A 27,519-nucleotide genomic window follows, 5' to 3' on the forward strand; every position below is an offset into this window, starting at 1 on the left:
ATTCGCAGAGGCCAATCCGCTGCGGATCCGCTGCGGATCCGCGGCCGATCCGCTGCGGATCCGCGGCAATCCGCTGCGGATTCGCAGCCAAATCCGCACTGTGTGCACATGCCCTAACCCTACCCCTAACCCTACCCCTAATTCTAACCCTAATTCTAACCCTAGTTCTAACCCTAACCCTAGCAGAAAAAAAATATATATATTTTATTTATTTTTATTATTGTCCCTATGGGGGTGATAAAGGGGGGTCATTTACTTTTTTTTATTTTGATCACTGTGATAGGCTATATCGCAGTGATCAAAATACTTCTGAAATGAATCTGCCAGCCGGCAGACTCTGCGGGCGCAGTGCGCATGTGCCCGCCATATTGGAAGATGGCGGCGCCCATGGAGAAGCCGGACGGACATCGGGAGGCCCGGTAAGTATGAAGGGGGGGTGATCGGATCACGGGGGGGGACCGGAGCACAGGGGGGGGGACCGGAGCACAGGGAGGGGGCACCGGAGCACGGGGGGAGCGGACAGGAGAACGGAGGAGCGGACAGAACGAATTAGGGGGGCGGACCGCGCACCGGAGCACTGGGGGGGCGATCGGTGGGGTGGGGTGGGGGCAGATTAGGTTTTCCAGCCATGGTCGATGATATTGCAGCATCGGCCATGGCTGGATTGTAATATTTCACCGTTTTTTGGGGTGAAATATTACAAATCGCTCTGATTGGCAGTTTCACTTTCAACAGGCAATCAGAGCGATCGTAGCCACGGGGGGTGAAGCCACCCCCCCTGGGCTGAAGCACCACTCCCCCTGTTCCTGGAGATCGGGTGAAATTGGAGTTAACCCTTTCACCCGATCTGCAGGAGCGCGATCCCTCCATGACGCATACGTTGCGTCACAGGTCGTGAAGGCACCGACTTTCATGACGCAGCGTATGCGTCAAAGGTCGTTAAGGGGTTAACATTGTACAATCCATTGAACAATGTCACATAAGGTATTAAATTACACTGTTTTTGAGCTATGTTAACCAAATTCTGTATTATCTGCATCAATTTACCATTGCTAGATCTAAACCATGCTTATCCTCCTCAGACCAAGAAGTCCCAGAACCCAGAAACCGTTGTACACTGCAGTGTACACGAGGACTAATGTGGTCAGCTCGAAAGATGGACAATGTTGGAATGTAGATCGAACTTTTTATAGTTTCAAGCTCCATCTGAGGAATGTCTGTTTACTGTTTTTTGAGTATTCAGATAAAAGCCCTCCACAGAGTTATGAATGGGTAGCCAAATTAAATGTGAACCCAACCTAAAGAATTTTAAATATTGACAGCAAAGGCATATTATAAGGTTGTTCCACTATAGACACTCACTGTATCTCTTATCTACAGCAAAGGTGATAAATCTCTGACTCAGAACCCCACAACCAGCAACATGGTTTAAGGTACCTTCACACGAAACGACATTATAACGATATCGCTAGCGATCCGTGACGTTGCAGCGTCCTCGCTAGCGATATCGTTTCGTTTGACACGCAGCAGCGATCAGGATCCTGCTGTGATGTCGCTGGTCGCTGAATAAAGTCCAGAACTTTATTTGGTCGTCCGATCGCCGTGTATCGTTGTGTTTGAAAGCAAAAGCAACGATACCAGCGATATTTTACACTGGTAACCAGGGTAAACATCGGGTTACTAAGCGCAGGGCCGCGCTTAGTTACCCGATGTTTACCCTGGTTACTAGCGTAAAATGTAAAAAAAACAAACAGCACATACTCACATTGCGTCCCCTGCAGTCTGCTTCCTCCTCTGACTCAGCGCCGCAAAGTGAAAGTGAAAGCAGCACAGCGGTGACGTCACCGCTCTGCTCTCACTGTACGGCGCTCAGTCAGTCAGGAAGTGGACGCAGGGGGACGTGAATGTAAGTATGTGCTGTTTGTTTTTTTTAGATTTTACGCTGGTAACCAGGGTAAACATCGGGTTACTAAGCGCGGCCCTGCGCTTAGTTACCCGATGTTTACCCTGGTTACCAGGGGACCTCGGCATAGTTGATCGCTGGAGAGCGGTCTGTGTGACAGCTCTCCAGCGACCAAACAGCGACGCTGCAGCGATCGACATCGTTGTCGCTATCGCTGCAGCGTCGCTTCGTGTGAAGGTACCTTAACTCATCTCTGATATGTACCATTCACAGTGTGCCTGCAGTGTACACTTGCTGTAAGCACTGAGAAAACTCATAAAACACACTCTAAAGGTACCTTCACACGAAGCGACGCTGCAGCGATAGCGACAACGATGTCGATCGCTGCAGCGTCGCTGTTTGGTCGCTGGAGAGCTGTCACACAGACCGCTCTCCAGCGATCAACTATGCCGAGGTCCCCGCGTAACCAGGGTAAACATCGGGTAACTAAGCGCAGGGCCGCGCTTAGTAACCCGATGTTTACCCTGGTTACCAGCGTAAAATCTAAAAAAAACAAACAGCACATACTTACATTCACGTCCCCCTGCGTCCACTTCCTGACTGACTGAGCGCCGTACAGTGAGAGCAGAGCGGTGACGTCACCGCTGTGCTGCTTTCACTTTCACTTTGCGGCGCTGAGTCAGAGGAGGAAGCAGACTGCAGGGGACGCAATGTGAGTATGTGCTGTTTGTTTTTTTTACATTTTACGCTAGTAACCAGGGTAAACATCGGGTAACTAAGCGCGGCCCTGCGCTTAGTAACCCGATGTTTACCCTGGTTACCAGTGTAAAATATCGCTGGTATCGTTGCTTTTGCTTTCAAACACAACGATACACAGCGATCGGACGACCAAATAAAGTTCTGGACTTTATTCAGCGACCAGCGACATCACAGCAGGATCCTGATCGCTGCTGCGTGTCAAACGAAACGATATCGCTAGCGAGGACGCTGCAACGTCACGGATTGCTAGCGATATCGTTATAATGTCGTTTCGTGTGAAGGTACCTTAAATTAATCAATAGGCTTTTGTTCACCAACCATAGACCATAAGGGTCCATCTTTGCCTAGCCGGGGGTTTCTCTCTTTTTTACTGTACTATGGAAGCCTATGTGTAATTCTCTTTCTGAGGTTTGTGTTAGCTACTAATAAAAATGCAGTGTCAATGAAACCTAATATCAGTTATCAAATATCACTCTGCTTTCATGGTGTTTGGTATTTTTTGCTCAAATGGTAGAAATTTTGAAGTCAGATTTGCTAGTAACTGTATTGCTTTTGTAGGCGGTATATTTATTGTGTCCCACGTGGTTTAATACTTTTATTTGTACATATACTTCTGTCTAGAGAACGCACTGGAGTAAGTAGACAACTTTTTGTTACAACATTTCAAAATATTTGCTAGTCATGTATAAGGTTAAAACAAGGAAAATGCCAGACACTTGTCTTTTTTGATGAGTTGAGAATAACAATTACTAACAAAATTGGTTAAAAATGCTACACAAATGTATCTAATAATTAACAAAATGCACCCAAAAAACAGGTGCAAAACAAGTGATACATCTTCCCTAGAAATTCATAAAAGTTTACTCAATTTCTTAAACTCTGAAACTCTTATAATGAATAAAGAAAAGATAAACTTACCGCTGACTTTGCTCATTCCTAGGACAATATCTTCATAAACTAGTGATAAAAGAAAACATTCCATCACATACAAGTGAGAGCAAATATAATATATTCCATTTTACAATGAAAATAACCATAAGTAAGAAATATTGCATATCTACAGAAGGAACATTTCTGTTTTAGTCAAGCATGTGATGACATGACATGCAAAAAAAAAGTTATGCATTAATCTTTCTCAATGAATTCGTAAGAAAAAAGTGCAAGATTTCTTATTGGACTTTGTTTACACAGCAAAACCCTAATTGCTGTTTCAAGAAAAATGTTTAGTCAGGTAAATGTCAACAAAAAGATAATTCTTCATAGAGTGGATGGTTATTACTGTGCTGCAAAAACAGTTAAGCTGGAAATTGAACACGAGATAGAAATACATAAATGAATATTTTTATAGGAAGTGACATGATGCGTGCTCTGATAAATAAAGTTTCCTGAGATCAGCTATGAAGTGTTCAACAAAATTCTGGAGAAAGTGCACCCATGGTATGTATTGTATGTGTACTGGTAAATATGTATCTGGTGTATCCAATTTTTAATGCTCATTTTTTTTTTACTTTATTTTTTATGTTGCCATTCTCCCAGATTCAGAAATAAGAATTACTAGTGGTATGGATAAACTGGTCCACGCACAGGAACTTATGGCTGACCTGGAAGAAGACAACCACTTTCCATACTGTATGCTCAATTAAGTCATTAGAGCTATAATGAATCTGTAGTTCAGGACACCGCTTTGTTAGACAGTGCTGCAAAGATCATCATCTGCTCTGGAGGACTTAACGTGACCGTGCATTCAACTATTCACAGCTCTATAGTATTTCATGTGTGGTCACCTACATCTTCTCTTGCTTCTGTCAGCAGATCATCTGGAATATTAGTAGCCTAACCCATAGCCATGCAATGATTAATGGTGGTTTTGTCCTTTCAGAGCAAACCATTCAAGCTCAAAATGATCTTTTTAACTTCAGCCTCATAAAATCTCCTAAAAGACATCACCGTTTGACAAGAATAAGGTCTGTGGTACATGTCAATTTACTGCCTCCGGTCTTGCAGCAGGCAGAATCGCTGTGTTCGCATTGGAAGCAGATTACTGTACTGCGGCAGGACAATTATTTGTATCACTGCTGCTTCCAGCTGCATATTGAGCAGTTCAATATTATTGAATGGACTGTGATGTGCTACAATGACTGCACAGGTGCGGAAGTTGTGCATGCTTCATAATGCGCCATTAGTCCGAACCTAATCTATAGGTCGACCTTTAAACTGCTTTCCCCACTAAATTGATGGCCATCCGAGAGATACTAAATAACTAAAGTCCTAATACAAATACACTCTCTAAATTTCAGTGAGTGAATAATAATCCCGCTGAATTACCACTGCCAAAATGTTTTATTTTATTTCCGTGTCAGTGTATATAATGAATAAGAGACTAAATGATGTTCTTGGACAAAGGTGTGTCCTTGTGTGCTTGGGCATTTGGCCATAATCAATGTACAGTCTATAGACCAAGGTGAGCATTATACATGGTAGAATTAAGTAGTACATCTCTGTCCTCTACCGTCAGGATTATTTAGCATCACTTGGCTATTTTCTTTTCCAAAGAATGTTGCAGTATCTCTAGCAGTAAAGAAAAATGTGTCTGCTTACCTTTTCCAGAGAGATCAAGAGTAGATACATCTTGACCTCTGTCATCTTTCAACGTAGCCTTATATTCAGCTTGATCTTTCTTAGTAAGCTATAAATAATAAATAGAATAGAATATTTAGACACTTTTACATTTAAATTAAAAATAAATAAATGTGTTGGAAAAATGGTAAAGAAAAGCGTGAAAATGATTATGACATGGAACATCACAGTGGTTTACTGCAGTGCAAATGCATTTCCTTTAAATCACTTTAGAGTAATTGCCTTTGTGGACATTTTTTTCAGTTGATTTAAAAAAATGGTGTATTGAATTAACCTCTTCAACCCCCGGGCAATTTTACACTTTTCGTTTTCATTTTTTGCTCCTTGCTTCTCAGAGCCATAACGTTTTGATTTTTCCATCATTATGACCATATGACGCTTATTTTTTGTGGGACAAGTTGTACTTTTGAATCTCACCATTGATTTTACCATATAGTGTACTAAAAATTGGGTAAAAAAATTCAAGTGCAGTGAAATTGTAAAAAAAAGTGCACTTCCACCATTTTTTTACCTCACCATGTTGTCCATGTTCTCCATGGTATTATGAGTTCACAGATACCAAACATTTGTAGGTTAATTTTTATTTAAATAGTGAACATAAAATATCCAAAGTTTGTAAGAAAAACAAGTTGCCATTTTCCGAGACTCATAGCGACTCATAGCGTCTCAATTTTTTAAGATATGTGGTTGGGTCAGGGCTTATTTTTTGCATCCTGATCTAACATTTTTATTAATACCATTTTGAGGTAGATATGATATTTTAATCTTCCGCTATTGCATTATATTGCAAAGTCACGGCAACCATAAAAACACAATTCTGGCGTTTTTCTTTTTTTCTCATTACGCCTTTTACCAATCAGATTATTTTAATTCATATTTTTATAGATTGGACATTTATGAACACAGCGATACCAAATATGTGGGGGGGTAATTGTTTTATTTTGAATAGGGGAAAAGGGGGATGATTTGAACTTTTGCTTTATTTTTTAATATTTTTTAAAACTTTATTTTTTTTTTACTTTTTACTTACTTTAATAGTCCCCTTAGGAGACTTGAAGCTGTGATCATCTGATCCTCTATGCTATACATAGTAGGGCTTCAACCCTGCAGGCGTTCATAGGAGATTTACAATGACAGGTATGGGGGTTTTCGGCTGTCAAGACAACCCATTCATGAGCGGGTCTTGTGACACACTTCCGACCAGCGCTTGTTAAATGCCACTGTCAGAGATTGACAGCGGCATTTAACTTGTTAACATCCGCAGGTGGATCTCTTATCTACCCACGGCTGTTAGATGCACATGAAAGCTGATCAGATTAGCTGTCATATGCAGGGAAAGATGCTGGCTCAGCACTGGAGCCCTCAACAAAAATAAAGGAAATGACCGCTGACATACCTATATGTCATAGGTGGTGAAGGGCTTACAGACCTCCATTACTGGTTTTATGTGATAATTGTTTAGAAATAAATTGAAATTAATTCTAAAGCTGAGAATTTTTCTAAAGCTTACAAAGTTTATGTCTCAAAGTAAAAATGTAATACATTATGACATCATGCTGCAAAGAGCTTATCGGGCTGCAATTCACGTCACAACCGCCATGAATAGTATAAATAACTATGAATAGAGAAATGCAAAATCAGATAGAATTTTTTTTCAGAGCTTGTCTTCTTGCTATACTCATCTGAGGATGTTGACAAGCCTTTTACATAAAAATTTGAATAATTCCAGATTGCTCCATACAAGAGTAAAGAAATCAAAAAGTAACCATATATGTTATTCCCACTTCTGCAAAAGTCCAATCTAGCAAAATATTAAATTATTTAACTGACATGGTAAATAGTGTAAAGAAAAAAAATCAAAACAACAGAAATTTTTTTTAGCTACTAAGACCATATTCACCTTGTCATGTTTACCACACAATGAATTAGGTAAAAATGAAACAAGAAAAACAGTGTTGGAATTTTTTTTTTTTTTTTTTTAGCATTTTATTGCATTTGAAACTTTTTCCCTTTTATTCACTATACTATATGGTAAAATGAATATTGTAATTCAAAACTATAAATCATCCAGCAAAAGAAAACAAACATTTATATGGCTATGAAGACAAAAAATGAAAAAAAGTTATGGCTCTTAAAGAAGGAAAGACAAAGCGCAAAAATGAAAATTCATCTGGTCTAGAAAGAATTATCATGGTATTAAAGGGATGATCTCACATTTGGAAATTATCCCCTAACCATAGGATGGGTATAACTTTCTGATTGCTGGGGGTCTGACCGGTTAGGCCCCCATTGATCTCAGGAACTCTTCAGAAGCCCATGTGAATTGAGTGGTTGTCAATCGTAAGCACTACTGCTTCATTCACTATTAAAGGGAACATCGGAGATTACCGAGGTCAGAGCTGTCATTAGAATAAATTGAGCAGCACTGCGAATGATCAACCTCCTCTACCTTCATCTGGGGCTCTTCAGAGCTCTGATATCCTGGATCGCTGAGGGTCTTGCTGGGGGCGGTCTGACCCCCAGCGATCAGAAAGTTATCTGTTTTAAGTAAAAACATCAGATAATTTACCATTTAATTTGTAACCTACTGCAGATTAAATGATATAAGTATGTACCTTTGGAATGCGGAATATGCACACTCCTTGCTGCAGATCTGGGACATCTAGAGCTTCAACTGGTACTTCAGCTTTATACCACTTAAACACTGTTTCCTTCTTAGTGTTTGCTACCTGTAAAAGCAATTGCATTAATAATGAATTTCTAAAAGTACAATTACACTCAATTCTAGCCAAACTTTAAAAGATTCATTTATTTTTTAATTCATTCATTCCATTTTTGGTATTACTAATTGTAAGGCTAGGTGCAGACGACCGTGTATTCTCTCATCCGAGAGAATCTGGTCGAATCACGCTCTGATTAAACTGTTATCAGAGTGCGATCACATTGTGAATCGATTCTCTCGGATGAGGAGAAGATGGAGAAAAAATGTTTCCATCTTCCTTTTTCTGTTGGATGTCATTCGAATGCAGTTCAATGATTTCCACAGACTTGATGACTTTCATGGCCGACTGCAATCCAAACATCGGATCAAACTCGGACATGTAGTGATTTTTCTGACATGTGCATGGCCGCATAGAATAACATCGGTCCAAGTGCAATCTGATGTTTGCGGCCATGTGCATGAGCCCTTATAATATTTTCAGGTAGATAATTTCCTCAAGAAAGGATAACATAGCATCAATATTAAAGTTAGAAGGGAATGGCCAGAGCAAGTAAAGGACTCAACCACTATTTTGGACGTCCATCTCATTTAATCTCTGAGCACACTAATGACAATTGTGTTAAGGAGCATTGTTATTTATGTTCAGGTACCTTCATGAGAGAATAGTCTCATCCTGCTGCTTTCACTTTTTATGTGAATATGGTCACAATGTTTCTTCTCACATAAAGAGTTGCTTTGAGCTCATCATCCTAACTAGCATCTCTCAGGCATCCCTTCTTTTCTGATGGCATGGGACAGGGTTGAGTCTGCTCTTGGTGTCTTTTACAAGTCAAAACACCAAATTCTACTGCTTTTCTTGTAACCGGTATGGCCAACAACCCTGCATAGCCATGCACCAGAGCTGGACAATAGTGATGAGCAAGTGTGCTCGTTACTCAAGTTATCCGAGCATGCTCGAGTCTCAACCGAGTATTGGTGGTGCTCGGATGTGATGCTCGGATCCATGCCTGCATGTTTCATGGTTGTAGTACAGCCAATAAACATGGCTACAGCTTAGTGAATGACAGGCAATCCCTGCATCTTACTTTAAGCCCCACAACATATGTGGCGGGGATCTGAGCATCTCATCCGAGCACTGCCAATACTTGGCTGAGACTCGAGCATATCGGATATCTCGAGTAACGGGCACACTCGGTCATCACTACTGGACATCTTTCAGGTATACAGCATCAAATACCCATAACACTATTTAGCTGAATTTTTAGTCTTGTGGATTCCTTAATAAGTGTCAGACTTTTAGCATTAAAACTGTAATCAATTTCATTATAGAAATATATTTGACTTTGAAATTAGAAATAATTTAGTAGCCAGATAGTGGCCGCTAATTAACTTTGGCATCTCGCAAATAAAAGAAGTAAGCAAGGGTGAGAAAATGAATATCTCAACTCCTTATATGATTGATGATTAGTATACTATACAATTTCCCTAGTAGACAATGATTTAATAGATATGTACCTTGCAAACAAGCAATACTTCACATTCCTCCGTAACATCCCAATACAAATATTCCAAGAAATGAGGACCTGCAGATTACACAAAGACATCTAATATTAACATTTTTGATGTATGCTCATAATAATTTGCATTAATTGTATTCTACAATAAGTGGTAAGAGCTGAGGGAGTAATTTGGAGTAGATAGAGATTACCGAGTACTTCAAATCGTGAGAATAGAGTCGTATATGATGAAACATCACCTAATAATGGGAAGAGGATTGATTTCAAATGAATAACTGAGATAACTATTCTCCTAGGACATTAACACAATATTAAATTGAAATAATCATTCTCTACTAAATCCAAGTATTCCCGTTTCCAAGCCTTTTATATGGGCTTTTCTGTTTTGTGTAAAAGAATGTAGCTATTATATACCGTACTTTATCTCTTACTGCTTATATGGTGCTATACATATTGTCCCCAGTGGGACTTAGCATCTAGTTTACATATCTCAGACACGCAGTACGTACTGTACGACACATCACATGGAAGTCTAATAACCTATCAATATATTTTCACAGTGTAGAAATTAAAAGTACTCTGACTTAAAAAAGGAACTTTATCTGTCTTTTTTTCTCATCTTAAACTCAGTAACTCCTCGAATTGTCGTTAGTCCATTGATTCTGGAACATTTCTTTTTTTCCTTTGTGCCCCTCCGTTCCAAAGTTATGCGCCAAAAAAATAAAGATGCAAATTATCCATTCAACCAACTTGGTGTGTACCACAGAATGTTTCTGTGACCATTTACTTTTTCTCCTCTGACGCTGAACCATCAAAACATGCCCGCACCCACATAAAAGTCCCAGTTAGTTCAAGGGAAAATGTGCACTTTTATTAGCGGATGGCATAATTTTGATAGGGGCACAGAAGAAAAGGAAAAACTGTTTGGACCCCACAGAATGTGAAAGTGAAGTAGCCACATCTCTTGTGCAATGCTGCACACCTTTCACTGGTTGTATCTGCACTATGATGTCTTGGCACCACGTGTGCTGGAAATGGCAGCATGGCTTTATTTCTTGTCCTTCAAACCAAATATTCAAGCATTTACTGCCCCTTGCTACATCCAACTCAAAAACATTTCCAGAATCGGCTCTTTTTTCAAGTTTCAACCAAGAAAAATCTAACTGCCTGCCCTTACTATTATCTCTCAACTAGAATATTACAACATCTTCATCTGTGACCTTGTATCTTGCACTCTTGTACCCTTCCAATCCATCTTTAACTCTGCTGCCCAAATACTCCACCACTCATCTTATTACTCCTCTACCAATTCCTTCACTGGCTCCCCATTACCCAGAGAGCTCAGTGTCAACTATTAACAAGACCATGCATAAACGTCCACTTCATACATCTCTGACCTAATCCCCGATACCTCACTCACGTAATCTCCAATCCTCACAAGAAGATATTCTCTGCTTTTGTCTTTTGTGTTTCTCGCACTACAATATCCAGGATTTCTCTTGTGCTTTACCTCAAATTAATAGACACAACCAAACTCTCTTCAAACTTTGAAACCTTTCCAACATGGAAATCCACCTCTTCAACAAAGCCTATAACTTGCAAGAACCCTGCTGTCATTACATAGCCGAAACAGCAGCTTCCACCCTCACCTGTCTCCCTCTGCCTACCCTGTAGATTGCATGCCTCTTCATCCAGGGTCCTCTCTTCCACTGTACCTCTCAGTCACTCCCTTAACCATGTTTAGATATACTTTTCATAGTTATGTATTGCTAATTGATTGCTATCTATTGTAAATATTGTTTTCACATGTATAGTGCCCTCAGATTAAAGGGGTTTAAAAAACCTTCACCCCCAGCTGTAATTGGTTTAAAAAAAATTAACTGTATTTTTCTCACCCTCCCCTGTCTTGAGCTGAATCTCTGCTGCTGCTCTCAGTGTCTGTTACTGGTGTTACATTAGCGCTGCAGACAATAATTCAGCTCAGTGGCTCAGTTGACAGAATAGCCACTCAAAGTTATCATGCTCACTGTCTGACTGCAGTACTCTCTGTGTGATGTTAATGCTGCAAACAATAACAGTGTTAAAATCTCAGCTTTGGACCTGGGGAGGGTGCGTAAAACTCAGTTGTTTTTTAAAACAAACTTTAGCTGTGGGACACGAGATTCCAAAACCAGAAAGGAATGCTATAAATAATATTAATTCAAGTGAATAGGGCTTGATGTAGTTCTCTGCACAGAGGAGTGAATCGATGCTGTGCATGAAAAACTACTACAGTGCTCTTTTTTTTCTAGATATTTCTAATGACAACTTGTCATTGTGTGATTGCATGGCAGCACCTGCTGAAACTTAACACAGAAGAGGTTGTGAGATGACCTTTCAGTTTGTGACTATCAGGGCTCATACTCACTTGCGAGAAACTCGGATGAGTCTCTCATGTTTTACCCGGCACTGCACCCAGCACTCAGGAGCAGAGCGTGCGGCCGCATGTATTCCTATGCGGCCGCATGTATTCCTATGCGGCCGCACGCTCCGAACTTAGTGCCGGCATCAGCGCCGGGTATTAACATGAGAGACTCATCCGAGTTTCTCGCAAGTTAGTATGAGCCCTTAGGCCATGTTCGCACGTTCAGTGTTTGGTCAGTATTTTCCATCAGTATTTGGAAACCAAAACCAAGGAGTGGGTGAAAAACTCAGAAGTATTGCATGTGTTTCTTTTGGGCCACGGTCACATGTTCAGTATTTAGTCAATATTTTACATCAATGTTTGTAAGCCAAAATCAGGAGTGGAACAATCAGTGGAAAGGTATAATAGAAGCATTCTAAGTGTCACAACCAACCAGTTTTCATGGACCATACTGTAATCAGGCCTAAATTGGCATTTTCTTTCCTGAATCTAGTGGAGGAATGTGTGTCTTTGTTTCTCTCTACAGGGGGGCTTCCATAATAATCAATCCTGCAGACAAGCTGGAGACTGGGCTTACGGAACCTTCTTCATCTTTTGAGCTATCTGATGAATATAACCAATAGACAAAATAGACACCGCGCTTAAGGATCCCAGGACAAATAACACTGAGGTGGAAGATTTAGAAACGAGAAATCCACAGGGTCTCCACTTGGATTCCTAGTACAGAGAACCCCTCAAAACCCTCAAAAATAATAGCGAGTTCTTACTCAGACCCCCTGACACAACACAAACCTACATTAGCCACACAATGCATTTGACTAGTCATGTGCCAATAAACACACGCTTACCTCTTGTGTGGTTGCAGCGACTGAGTGTGAGCCTTTGCTAGATGTGTATTCTCGCCCACCCGGTAGGTGCAACTGGGGGCTTAGGCGCAGTACGCACCAGATGGCAGAGTGCAGTATATACCCAGGGAAGCCCCGGCCGGTAGCGTTCCCTGGATACCGCATGCAAAAAAAGATGGCTGCTAAGCTCCTCCTACTTCGTGACATCACCTGTAGTACAGAGCACTGGAAGACTCAAAAAGGGGAAGAGGATCAACCAATGCGTTTCGAAGAGCAGCGCTCTTCTTCCTCAGGGCTCTTCTTTCAGCGCTCCATACTACAGGTGACGTCACGAAGTAGGAGGAGCTTAGCGGCCATCTTTTTTTGCATGCGGTATCCAGGGAACGCTAACGGCCGGGGCTTCCCTGGGTATATACTGCACTCTGCCATCTGGTGCGTACTGCGCCTAAGCCCCCAGTTGCACCTACCGGGTGGGCGAGAATACACATCTAGCAAAGGCTCACACTCAGTCGCTGCAACCACACAAGAGGTAAGCGTGTGTTTATTGGCACCTGACTAGTCAAATGCATTGTGTGGTTAATGTAGGTTTGTGTTGTGTCAGGGGGTCTGAGTAAGAACTCGCTATTATTTTTGAGGGTTTTGAGGGGTTCTCTGTACTAGGAATCCAAGTGGAGACCCTGTGGATTTCTCATTTCAAAATCTTCCACCTCAGTGTTATTTGTCCTGGAATCCTTAAGCGTGGTGTCTATTTTGTCTATTGGTTATATTGCTATACAGGGGGCACTACCCTGGTTGACTCCAGCAGCTGAGGATCACTAATTTCTGGGTGAGCGCCAGTGTCATTTTTTTAGTCTATTTTTTTAGTCTATCTGATGAATATGTTTAAGGGGGTGGGGTGTAAACATCTCTGTCCAACCAGGGGGCTGATTCAAAGAGAGGTAAAACAATAAGCCACAAGTTTGATTTAATAGTTGATGCTGAGTCTTGTGAAAGACTAGGATCTGCTGCTGCGGCCAGGTCCTGGGGCCCCATTTATGGACTATTGGAGATTGGGGATCAGTTGCTACATGGTATTGTGATGTCTTACCCACCCTTTTGGATTTGAGCAACTAGTCTAAGGACTGTTGTTGCATTTTCCTTTTGTCAGATAACTGAATGGCGCCCCCAAATTTGTTTATTTTGCAGACTCTAAGGAATCATATCTTTGTTCAGTGGAATATTCTTTCAGTCCCAATAAAGGTCTTTTAAATTGTTCACCGGTCTGCTGTCCCTGTCTGCTCTGTCATGCACCCCGTCACAGACATATTCGCCACCTCTGCATTTTTCACCCTCTCCTGGTTTTAGCTTACAAATACCATTGTAAAATACTGACCAAATACTGAACGTGTGAACATGGCCTTAGTGAAAACAGCAACTAAAATCATAAAAGCTATGACATTTGTTTCAAATTTTTATCCATATATTGGTAGATCTTGGTGTCCGTTTAAGGGTACCCCGGAGTAGCTCATATTTAATGTTGGCTGGATTCTCCAAAAGTAGAAAAGATTTTATACCTTTTTCAGAAACAGAGCCATTTCTGCCCATAGTCCGTATCTTGTATTGCTGCTGATATCTGTTTAAGTGAATAGAGCTGAACTGCAATACTATGCACCATACATCAAAACATCTGATTGCCTAGTAAAGTGGCAGCTTCTTAGAAAAAGCACATCCAAAAGAAAAAGGAAGCTATATGCCATAAAAATGTGAATTTTTACTGAAATATAAAGTTTAAAATCATGTTTTCTTATTTATATTTGTATTTTTGAATTTTAGTTATGATTTTAATACTATACACCAGAAGAGGACACAGTCAGGAGAGGGCTCTTGTGCAAGAACATTATGTTGGTGCTTTGCAGTCCAAAAGTTCATCACAATGCACAAGTCCACAAGGGTGATAGTGGGCCCCTTAATCTCTCGGGCCCCTGTTCAGCTGCACAGTTTGCACCAATGGTATGTGATCCTGTTAGACACACAGATTGACGTGGTAATGATTAGTGTTGAGCGATACCGTCCGATACTTGAAAGTATCGGTATCGGAAAGTATCGGCCGATACCGGCAAAGTATCGGATCCAATCCGATACCGATACCCAATACCAATACAAGTCAATGGGACTCAAGTATCGGACGGTATTCCTGATGGTTCCCAGGGTCTGAAGGAGAGGAAACTCTCCTTCAGGCCCTGGGATCCATATAAATGTGTAAAAGAAAGAATTAAAATAAAAAATATCGCTATACTCACCTGTCCGACGCAGCCTGGACCTCAGCGAGGGAACCGGCAGCGTTGTTTGTTTAAAATTCGCGCTTTTACTTGGTTACGTGAAGTCCCGGCTTGTGATTGGTCAGGGCGGCCATGTTGCCGGGACGCGGACCAATCACAGCAAGCCGTGACGAAATTACGTCACGGCTTGCTGTGATTGGTCCGCGTCCCGGCAACATGGCCGCCATTAACCAATCACAAGCCGGGACGTCACGGGAGGCTGGACACGCGCCCATTTTAACCCCTCTGTGACCTTTGACGTACTATCCCGTCGAGGTGACCTGGGCCTATCTGACCCTTGACGGGATAGTACGTCATAGCCGATCGGCCGCGCTCACGGGGGGAGCGCGGCCGATCGCGGCCGGGTGTCAGCTGCATATCGCAGCTGACATCCGGCACTATGTGCCAGGAGCGGTCACGGACCGCCCCTGGCACATTAACCCCCGGCACACCGCGATCAAACATGATCGCGATGTGCCGGCGATGCAGGGAAGCATCGCGCAGGGAGAGGGCTCCCTGCGGGCTTCCCTGAGCCCCCCGCAGCAACGCGATGTGATCGCGTTGCTGCGAGGGTCTTACCTCCCTCCCTGCCTGCTCCAGACCCGGATCCAAGATGGCCGCGGATCCGGGTCCTGCAGGGAGGGAGGTGGCTTCACAGAAGCCTGCTCAGAGCAGGCACTGTGAAGCAGCCTGCACTTCAATCAGATCGGTGAGCTGTCAGAGTGCTATGCAAACTGGCAGATCACCGATCTGTATTGTCCCCCCCTGGGGCAAAGTAAAAAAGTAAAAAAAAAAATTTCCAAATGTGTAAAAAAAAATAAAAAAAAATATTCCAAAATAATGAAAAAAAAAAAAAAATATTATTCCCATAAATACATTTCTTTACCTAAATATAAAAAAAACAAAACAATAAAAGTACACATATTTAGTATCGCCGCGTCCGTAACGACCCGACCTATAAAACTGGCCCACTCGTTAACCCCTTCAGTAAACACCGTAAGAAAAAAAAAAAAAAAACGAGGCAAAAAACAACGCTTTATTATCATACCGCCGAACAAAAAGTGGAATAACACGCGATCAAAAAGACAGATATAAATAACCATGGTACCGCTGAAAGCGTGATCTTGTTCCGCAAATAACGAGCCACCATACAGCATCATCAGCAGAAAAATAAAAAAGTTATAGTCCTGAGAATAAAGCGATGCAAAAATAATTCTTTTTTCCATAAAATAGTTTTTATCGTATAAAAGCGCCAAAACATAAAAAAATAATATAAATGAGATATCGCTGTAATCGTACTGACCCGAAGAATAAAACTGCTTTATCAATTTTACCAAACGCGGAACGGTATAAACGCCTCCCCCAAAAGAAATTCATGAATAGCTGGTTTTTGGTCATTCTGCCTCACAAAAATCGGAATAAAAAGCGATCAAAAAATGTGACGTGCCCAAAAATGTTACCAATAAAAACGTCAACTCGTCCCGCAAAAAACAAGACCTCACATGACTCTGTGGACCAAAATATGGAAAATTTATAGCTCTCAAAATGTGGTAACGCAAAAAATATTTTTTGCAATAAAAAGCGTCTTTCAGTGTGTGACGGCTGCCAATCATAAAAATCCGCTAAAAAACCCGCTATAAAAGTAAATCAAACCCCCCTTCATCACCCCCTTAGTTAGGGAAAAATAAAAAAAAAGTATTTATTTCCATTTTCCCATTAGGGCTAGGGTTAGGGCTAGGGTTGGGGCTAGGGTTAAGGCTACAGTTAGGGTTGGGGCTAAAGTTAGGGTTAGGGTTGGGGCTAAAGTTACGGTTAGGGTTTAGATTACATTTACGGTTGGGAATAGGGTTGGGATTAGGGTTAGGGGTGTGTCAGGGTTAGAGGTGTGGTTAGGGTTACTGTTGGGATTAGGGTTAGGGGTGTGTTTGGATTAGGGTTTCAGTTATAATTGGGGGGTTTCCACTGTTTCGGCACATCAGGGGCTCTCCAAACGCGACATGGCGTCCGATCTCAATTCCAGCCAATTCTGCGTTGAAAAAGTAAAACAGTGCTCCTTCCCTTCCGAGCTCTCCCGTGTGCCCAAACAGGGGTTTACCCCAACATATGGGGTATCAGCGTACTCAGGACAAATAGAACAACAACCTTTGGGGTCCAATTTCTCCTGTTACCCCTAGGAAAATACAAAACTGGGGGCTAAAAAATAATTTTTGTGGGAAAAAAAAGGATTTTTTATTTTCACGGCTCTGCGTTATAAACTGTAGTGAAACACTTGGGGGTTCAAAGTTCTTACAACACATCTAGATAAGTTCCTTGGGGGGTCTAGTTTCCAAAATGGGGTCACTTGTGCGGGGCTTCTACTGTTTAGGTACATTAGGGGCTCTGCAAACGCAATGTGACGCCTGCAGACCATTCCATCTAAGTCTGCATTCCAAATGGCGCTCCTTCCCTTCCGAGCCCTCCCATGCATCCAAACGGTGGTTCCCCCCACATATGGGGTATCAGCGCACTCAGGACAAATTGGACAACAACTTTTAGGGTCCAATTTCTCCTGTTACCCTCGGAAAAATACAAAACTGGGGGCTGAAAAATAATTTTTGTGGGAAAAAATTTTTGTTTTATTTTTACGGCTCTGCATTATAAACTTCTGTGAAGCCCTTGGTGGGTCAAAGCGCTCACCACACATCTAGATAAGTTCCTTAGGGGGTCTACTTTCCAACATGGTGTCACTTGTGGGGGATTTCTACTGTTTAAGTACATTAGGGGCTCTGCAAACGCAATGTGACGCCTGCAGACCATTCCATCTAAGTCTGCATTCCAAATGGCGCTCCTTCACTTCCGAGCCCTTCCATGCGTCCAAACGGTGGTTTCCCCCCACATATGGGGTATCAGCGCACTCAGGACAAATTGGACAACAACTTTTGGGGTCCAATTTCTCCTGTTACCCTCGGGAAAATACAAAACTGGGGGCTGAAAAATGATTTTTGTGGGAAAAAATTTTTGTTTTATTTTTACGGCTCTGCATTATAAACTTCTGTGAAGCCCTTGGTGGGTCAAAGCGCTCATCACACATCTAGATAAGTTCCTTAGGGGGTCTACTTTCCAACATGGTGTCACTTGTGGGGGGTTTCTACTGTTTAGGTACATTAGGGGCTCTGCAAACGCAATGTGACGCCTGCAGACCATTCCATCTAAGTCTGCATTCCAAATGGCGCTCCTTCCTTTCCGAGCCCTCCCATGCGCCCAAACAGTGGTTCTCCCCACATATGGTATATCATCGCATTCAGGACAACTTGGACAACAGATTTTGGGGTCCAATTTCTCCTGCTACCCTCGGGAAAATACAAAACTGGGGGCTAAAAAAATAATTTTTGTGGGAAAAAATTTTTGTTTTATTTTTACGGCTCTGCATTATTAACTTCTGTGAAGCCCTTGCTGGGTCAAAGCGCTCAAAACACATCTAGATAAGTTCCTTAGGGGGTCTACTTTCCAAAATGGTGTCACTTGTGGGGGGTTTCAATGTTTAGGCACATCAGTGGCTCTCCAAACGCAACATGACGTCCCATCTCAATTCCTGTCAATTTTGCATTGAAAAGTCAAACGGTGCTACTTCCCTTCCGAGCTCTCCCATGCGCCCAAACAGTGGTTTATCGCCACATATGGGGTATCAGCGTACTCAGGACAAATTGTGCAACAACTGTTGGGGTCCAATTTCTTCTCTTACCCTTGGGAAAATAAAAAATTGGGGGCGAAAAATAATTTTTGTGAAAAAATATGATTTTTTATTTTTACGGTTCTGCATTATAAACTTCTGTGAAGTACTTGGTGGGTCAAAGTGCTCACCACACCTCTAGATAAGTTCCTTAGGGGGTCTACTTTCCAAAATGGTGTCACTTGTGGGGGGTTTCAATGTTTAGGCACATCAGGGGCTCCCCAAACGCAACATGGCGTCCCATCTCAATTCCAGTCAATTTTGCATTGAAAAGTCAAACGGTGCTACTTCCCTTCCGAGCTCTCCCATGCGCCCAAACAGTGGTTTATCGCCACATATGGGGTATCAGCGTACTCAGGACAAATTGTACAACAACTTTTGGGGTCCAATTTCTTCTCTTACCCTTGGGAAAATAAAAAATTGGGGGCGAAAAATAATTTTTGTGAAAAATATGATTTTTTATTTTTACGGTTCTGCATTATAAACTTCTGTGAAGTACTTGGTGGGTCAAAGTGCTCACCACACCTCTAGATAAGTTCCTTATGGGGTCTACTTTCCAAAATGGTATCACTTGTGGGGGGTTTCAATGTTTAGGCACATCAGGGGCTCCCCAAACGCAACATGGCGTCCCATCTCAATTCCAGTCAATTTTGCATTGAAAAGTCAAATGGCGCTCCTTCGCTTCCGAGCTCTGTCATGCGCCCAAACAGTGGTTTACCCCCACATATGGGGTATCGGCGTACTCAGGACAAATTGTACAACAAATTTTGGGGTCCATTTTCTCCTGTTACCCTTGGTAAAATAAAACAAATTGGAGCTGAAGTAAATTTTTTGTGAAAAAAAGTTAAATGTTCATTTTTATTTAAACATTCCAAAAATTCCTGTGAAGCACCAGAAGGGTTAATAAACTTCTTGAATATGGTTTTGAGCACCTTGAGGGGTGCAGTTTTTAGAATGGTGTCACACATGGGTATTTTCTATCATATAGACCCCTCAAAATGACTTCAAATGAGATGTGGTTCCTAAAAAAAAATGGTGTTGTAAAAATGAGAAATTGCTGGTCAACTTTTAACCCTTATAACTCCCTAACAAAAAAAAATTTTGGTTCCAAAATTGTGCTGATGTAAAGTAGGCATGTGGGAAATGTTACTTATTAAGTATTTTGCATGACATATCTCTGTGATTTAAGGGCATAAAAATTCAAAGTTGGAAAATTGCAAAATTTTCAAAATTTTCGCCAAATTTCCATTTTTTCTGCAAATAAACGCAGGTAATATCAAAGAAATTTTACCACTATCATGAATTACAATATGTCACGAGAAAACAATGTCAGAATCGCCAAGATCCGTTGAAGCGTTCCAGAGTTATAACCTCATAAAGGGACAGTGGTCAGAATTGTAAAAATTGGCCCGGTCATTAACGTGCAAACCACCCTTGGGGGTGAAGGGGTTAAAAAGCGCGCGTGTCCAGCCTCCAGTGACGTCCCGGCTTATGATTGGTCACGGCGCCATGTTGCCGGGACGCGGACCAATCACAGCAAGCCGTGACGAAATTACGTCACGGCTTGCTGTGATTGGTCCGCGTCCCGGCAACATGGCCACCATTAACCAATCACAAGCCGTGACGTCACGGGAGGCTGGACACGCGCGCTTTTTAAAATGGGCGCGTGTTCAGCCTCCCGAGACGTCCCGGCTTGTGATTGGTTGCGCCGCGGTCAACCAATCACAAGCCGGGAGGCTGGACACGCGCGCATTTTAAAATTTTAAAATGGGCGCGTGTCCAGCCTCCCGGCTTGTGATTGGTTGATCGCGGCGCAACCAATCACAAGCCGGGACGTCACGGGAGGCTGGACACGCGCCCATTTTAAAATGCGCGCGTGTCCAGCCTCCCGTGACGTCACGGCTTGTGATTGGTTGCGTCTCCCATGTGACTGCGACGCAACCAATCACAAAGCCGGGACGTAATTTTAAAATCCTTAAGGACCTGAAATTACGTCACGGCTTGCTGTGATTGGTTGCGTCGCCCATGTGACTGCGACGCAACCAATCACAACGCCGGAACGTAATTTTAAAATCCTGAAGGACCTGAAATTACGTCACGGCTTGCTGTGATTGGTTGCGTCCCGGTCACATGGGCGGCACGCAACCAATCACAAGCCGGGACTCACGTAAAGGAAAGAAAAGCGCGAATTTTAAACAAAGAACGCTGCCGCTTCCCTCGGTAAGGTGCAGGCTGCGTCGGAGAGGTGAGTATAGCAATATTTTTTATTTTAATTCTCTCTTTTACACATTTTTACATTAATGTTGTTTCGATACCGATACCCGATATCACAAAAATATCGGATCTCGATATCGGAATTCCGATACAGCAAGTATCGGCCGATACCCGATACTTGCAGTATCGGAATGCTCAACACTAGTAATGATACTTTTTTTTGGCCTGGAAACGTCCAAATGATTTACATGAGTAATGTTTTACAGCTACTAACAAAGTAATGTATTGCACGGCACCAGCATCGCATTAAAATGATCAACTGTGTTATATTAAATATGTGAATTGTATGAATGATTATGTCCTATAAAACGACATGAAAATAATTTTCAATGCCTTGATATGATGAGATTGTAGGAAACACTTTAATCAGAGCTATTTGCATAAAGGAATGAATAGACACTACTTTTCCACTTTTTGTTAAGTGTAATGGTGTGTGTTCAAATTCCATTTCAAATGATGAATTTCTGCAATTATTGAATGAGAAATTTATAGGATAATTTTTTGCAATTTACTGCCAATTTTACCATGTTAATGAACCCGCTTTTAGAAAGCAGGTATAATATGGGTAACAACTTAACCCATGTAACTCTATAAAAAAAAAGCTCATTTCCTGCTCAGAATTCATTAATATTTATACAGATTTACAACGGCATTTGCTTTTGTCTGCAAATTAATTTTCCAATTAGCATAAGACAGATTTATCTAGTTTTTAGGTGTAAATACACTGAAATATACAGCATTTCAGCTGAAAACCACATTTGTGAAATCCTTTTCTCTGACACGTAACACCTTTGTCATAGACAATAACAGGGTATTCCCTTTTGGCAGACATTGCATGAGGGGTGAAAATTGGTGAACTTCTCACACAATTTGCCAATATTAATACATCTTTGAGATTGAATGCTTAATTTTCAGATTTTGGACTCAACTACCTATTATACTTTACCTTGCTTTCTGATATATTCCTGTCTCTGAAATTCAGCTTCAGCCAGAAGTGCCTTAAATGCTGCAAATATATAAATAAAATAAAATGCAATAAATCATGTTATCACTGCTGTTATAAAAAGTAGTGACCGTGCTAAAAAAAATCTGGCCTTCTGATTTAGCACTGAAACACAGTTTTAGCACAAAATAGTTAAATATTATGTACAGGGTGGGCCATTTATATGGATAGACCCGTGTGGGCCATTTATAAAGTTTGATCCAAAATGGCCGACTTCAAAATGGCCACCATGGTCACCACCTATCTTGAAAAGTTTTCCCCCTTCCATATACTAATGTGCCACAAACAGGAAGTTGATATCACCAACCATTCCCATTTTATTTATGTGTATCCATATACATGGCCCTCCCTGTATATTAGATTCTGAAGAACAAATATAACATTATATGGCATCGCTGTATTAAAGTTTCCTGTGAATCATATGAAAGCCAGCAACTTACCATCTCCAATGAGAACTAATGAGGACTGGTTCTTGGCTTTCCCGTCATGAATTTGTACTGTATAGGTACCCTCATTTTCTACTGTAAATCGGTCCATTACCATTTCAATAGTGCCAGCAGCTCTATCAAACTTAATACGGTGATTCTGCAAAAGGTAAAGTATTAGAATTCAGCTTCCCATCATGTCGGCATATCGTAACGCTGTATGGCCAGATGAAGCACACAATAGGGCGAAACTATGGTCACCTGAATGCACCAGCATTCTCCTATATAATGTGAGCTATTATTTTTTATCTAATAAAGTTTTCAAGATACTTACGTTGAGTGCTGCCTTTCTTAAAGAATTCAATGATTATACAAATCATAGGAAGTCATATAATGCTCACGTGTAAAATCCTTAAAAATAGGTGATGCCATATGCAAACTTTATGGCTTTGGCTAATAATATTGACCTGAAAGAGCAAACCCTTTTGGCTCCCTCTAGAGTTCCAATCCTGCAGTATTTTTGTAGCATATTAAAAACAACATGGACATTTTGCTATGTAACAAGCACTGTTCCATTTTTATGGTGGGGTCCTTCTAGCATTGTTTCTGTTCATGTGATATTGTGCTATGGTTGGAAAATTCTAATTGTTAAACAAACACATTTCAAGATTAAAAAAAGCTAAAAAAAAACAGCTTTATATGTCCCTTTCATCTTGAAGTTAAGGTTTGGCTGTAGCACCAGGAAAAAAGCTATATGTTTCTAAAACCCCTCTGAGGCTATGTTCCACAATGAGTATTTGGTGAGTTTTTGTACAGTAGTTGCAGAATTTCTGCACCTCTACAGTACTAAGTAAATTAGTTTACTTGCTTTTCATTTTATTTTTCAGTGCTTTTTTACAAATGGTTTTATCTTCTTTCTAGCACTGCGTTTTGTGCCTCTTTTTGGTATGTTGTGTTTAAAATAAAGCTGTTTTGTTTTTGATGCTTCATGGTATCTGGCTTTGACAGAACTTTATTGGTACATGTAGTTTTTGTGCATATTCATAGTGGAAACAAACTAAATACGAATATATGCATTTGTTCCTAATTTTCTTCATCTAATGCAAGTCTACAAGGAAAATCTTCACATAATTTTCTGCGTACTTGCAAGAGAAATTGATATGCTGCGGATTTGAAAAACAAACCACAGTTCAGTTTACACTGAGAGATAAAAGCACAGTGGTCATGGGATTCCTATAACTCCCATTCACTTTTCTGGAAGTATAACCAAAAACTTATCGCGGGAACACAGCCTTACAGTTATTTTCCGGTTTGTCTTCTGTGTATTTATCCAACTCTTTATCCTTTTTTTAAGGTACCTGATTTAGAGAAAAACTGCATTGCTCATGGATATTTCTTCATAAACATTGATTTTTCTACCCTAACAATACCCAGAACAAGTAGAATAACAGCTTAATAGCAAAAGTAGTGCATGATCCCCTGACTCAGTTATTATTATTAGGCTATGGAATCTTATAAAGCTTTTTTTCTGCCATTAAATCTGTTGATCTCACTGACAAATGTATTTTCAAGAATTGGAAAGCTTTTAATCTATTGTGGAACACAATAGGACTTTCAACCAATCCACTGCACAAGAAACTCCTGCTGTTATGTTACAGAAACATTGCTTTAGTGTGAAGGAAAAACAATAATTGCATCTACTCCTTGCGGGGAAAACACAAATATATTTAGAGATTATGTAGCAGATCAATACGAGTTGTGGATTTCTATACAGGTCAATATCCAAATTCCCACACATTTCATTTCGGCAATAGGAAATATTACAATAATCTTATGTTGATACTGATGTATTTTAGTAGTTTATATTGTGGCAAAAAAAAGACATTGGGTTTTGGAAGATTGGATTAATTTGCTGCTAGCACTATGCAGCTGTGTTCTGAATCATATTATTATATTGAACAGCAATTGGCGTAATTCTTCTTAAGGGACCCATCTTCCATTCCATTGCAATAAGCTATGATATTAAGAAGTAGCAGGGAAAGTGTAGAGGAACATATTTTTTTATAACATTATACTAAAACTCTTACAAAACAAATCCAGCAGGGAAAAAGAAATCTACAAACCTCACTGTCTTTAATCTCCAAATCGTTCACAACAAATCTAAAGCTCGCGTCTGCAGACAAGTTGTGAGCTTCCAACCAGAAACGCACTCTGCCTTTCTCCAAAATTTCATAGGTCAATTCTGACTTCAGAGGAATGGCTAAAAGTAAATACATATGATGGAGGTCAAGGAAGCGATAAGAACACAAGCGTAAATATTACCAATATTCAAGATTCCCATACATTAACATGTCTTTTATTGATCAGTGAAAATGCCCCACAATGGATTGTATGAGATTAGAAAAGATGGTCTGTATTTTTTCCAGAAACTGCACCACTTAGGTCCTTGGTATCTGTCTGGCATTGCAGCTCAATAACATTCACTTAAAAAAAAAACTACCATTAGGTCACAAGTGGCCAGTTTTAGTTCCTATTTTATTTCCTCTTCTTCCCTAAATATTCCGGATTTGTTTTTATTTAATCCATCATAATGTTCCAGAGATAATGGCCTTTTTCTTTAGTGCTGATTGTTATTGTCTTTACCAAGGGTGATGTGTCTCATCAATTTCTCTGGGGGCATGACCTTAGGCTGCCCAGCATTAATATTCTGAGCCATGACCCCTTGGTTAAGACCATAAAAATGCTGGGTGATGTAGCTTGCTCTCATCAGATGAATACAAGCTGGCACTTTCTTAGGCTCTGTTGTCAAAAACAGACTTGCAGTCTTTTTTTTTCAAGGTCCTGTACATATGAAAGAATTTAGCAACTTGACTTTTCAACAGTATCAGAATACTAAGTCTATATATTTTCCTGAAAGGTAGGTTCGTCGGTTGTGTCTGTTTTGCTGCTTGATACGATTTAAAACAATCAAACTGCAATACCAGAAATGGCCTATGGACTGACCTTATTTTCTTACCTCAATCAATCTATACAACTACTTTAAGGTTGATACAGTGCCATGCAAAAGAATTCGGCTCCCTGGAACTTTTCAACCATTTCCCACATATCATGCTTCAAACATAAAGATACCAAATGTACATTTCTGGTGAAGAATCGACAACAAGTGGAACACAATTGTGAAGTTGAATGAAATTTATTGGTTATTTTAAATTTTTTTGGAAATTCAAAAACTGAAAAGTGGGGCGTGCAATATTGTTTGGCCCCTTTAACTTAATACTTTGTTGCGCCACCTTTTGCTGCGATTACAACTGCAAGTCACTTGGGATATGTCTCTATCAGTTTTGTACATCGAGAGACTGAAATTCTTGCCCATTCTTCCTTGGCAAACAGCTCGAGCTCAGTGAAGTTTGATGGAGATCATTTGTGAACTGCAGTTTTCAGCTCTTTCCACAGATTCTCAATTGGATTGAGGTCTGGACTTTGACTTGGCCATTCTAACACCTGGATACGTTTATTTGTGAACCATTCCATTGTAGATTTTGCTTTACGTTTGGGATCATTGTCCTGTTGGAAGACAAATCTCCTTCCCAGTCTCAGGTCTTTTGCAGACTCCAACAGCTTGATTTACGATTTGATCAACAGCTTGATTCTTTACGAATGGTCCTGTATTTGGCTCCATCCATCTACCCATCAATTTTAACCATCTTCCCTGTCCCTGCTGAAGAAAAGCAGGCCCAAACCATGATGGTGCCACCACGTTTGACAGTTGGGATGGTGTGTTCAGGGTGATGAGCTGTGTTGGCTTTATGCCAACCATATCTTTTGCCATTGTTGCCAAAAAGTTCAATTTTAGTTTCATCTGACCAGAGCACCTTCTCCCACATGTTTGGTGTGTCTCCCAGGTGGCTTGTTGCAAATTTAAAAAGACACATTTTATGGATATCTTTGAGAAATGGCTTTGTTCTTGCAACTCTTTCATAAAGGCCAGATTTGTGCAGTGTACAACTGATTGTTGTCCTATGGACAGACTGTCGCACCTCAGCTGTAGATCTCTGCAGTCCATCCAGAGTGATCATGGGTCTCTTGGCTGCTTCTCTCATCAGTCTTCTCCTTGTTTGAGATGAAAGTTTAGAGGGATGGCTGTCATGATCTCAATGGCAAGAGAACATAGCATAAGCATATATAGGAACTAGCTCTTGGAAGATGGGAACTGAGCTGACCATGAACTAAACCTAACGCACAACTAGCAGTGGCCGGGTAGCATGCCTACGTTGATTCTAGATGCCCAGCACCAGCCGGAGGACTAAATAAAGCTAGCAGAGGAAAATATTAGTCCTAGCTCACCTCTAAAGAAATACCCCGAAAGGAGACAGAGGCCCCCCACATGTATTGGCGGTGAGTTGAGATGAAATAACAAACGTAGTATGAAAATAGGTTTAGCAAATTTGAGGTCCACTTACTACATAGCAGAAGACAGAAAGGACACTTTCATGGTCAGCTGAAAACCCTATCAAAAACCCCATCCAGAAATTACTTTAAAACTCTGGCATTAACTCATAACACCAGAGTGGCAATTCCTGTTCACAAGAGCTTTCCAGACACAGTAACGAAACTACAGCTGTGAACTGGAACAAAAATGCAAAAACAAACATGGACAAGAGTCCAACTTATCTAGTAGTTGTCTAGGAGCAGGAACAAGCACAGAGAGGCTTCTGATAACATTGTTGACCGGCAAGCAACTAACAGAGCAGCAAGGTTATATAGCGACTCCCACATCTTGATGGGAACAGGTGAACAGAGAAGATGAAGACACCAGTTCAATTCCACCAGTAGCCACCGGGGGAGCCCAGAATCCAAATTCACAACAGTACCCCCCCCTCAAGGAGGGGGCACCGAACCCTCACCAGAACCACCAGGGCGATCAGGATGGGCCCTATGAAAGGCACGAACCAGATCGGAGGCATGAACATCAGATGCATTCACCCAAGAATTATCCTCCTGGCCGTATCCCTTCCACTTGACCA

The 27,519-nt window shown here is 41.1% G+C and overlaps 1 protein-coding gene across 2 annotated transcripts in view; it reads right to left on the reverse strand.

The window, feature by feature from the left end:
* Positions 1 to 27,519, reverse strand: part of MYOM2 (myomesin 2) — a 284,123-nt gene that overhangs the window by 54,618 nt on the left and 201,986 nt on the right. For both annotated transcript variants that reach the window (XM_077290059.1, XM_077290058.1), the window contains 7 exons: positions 24,619 to 24,755; positions 22,511 to 22,655; positions 22,014 to 22,073; positions 9,537 to 9,604; positions 7,915 to 8,028; positions 5,261 to 5,348; positions 3,581 to 3,619 (listed from right to left, as the gene is read on the reverse strand). In XM_077290059.1, the coding sequence (XP_077146174.1) occupies positions 3,581 to 3,619; positions 5,261 to 5,348; positions 7,915 to 8,028; positions 9,537 to 9,604; positions 22,014 to 22,073; positions 22,511 to 22,655; positions 24,619 to 24,755 (651 nt within the window). The remainder of the gene's footprint in view (positions 1 to 3,580; positions 3,620 to 5,260; positions 5,349 to 7,914; positions 8,029 to 9,536; positions 9,605 to 22,013; positions 22,074 to 22,510; positions 22,656 to 24,618; positions 24,756 to 27,519) is intronic.

The sequence above is a fragment of the Ranitomeya variabilis genome, chromosome 2, assembly GCF_051348905.1.
Source record: "Ranitomeya variabilis isolate aRanVar5 chromosome 2, aRanVar5.hap1, whole genome shotgun sequence".
Taxonomy (NCBI): Eukaryota; Metazoa; Chordata; class Amphibia; order Anura; family Dendrobatidae; genus Ranitomeya; species Ranitomeya variabilis.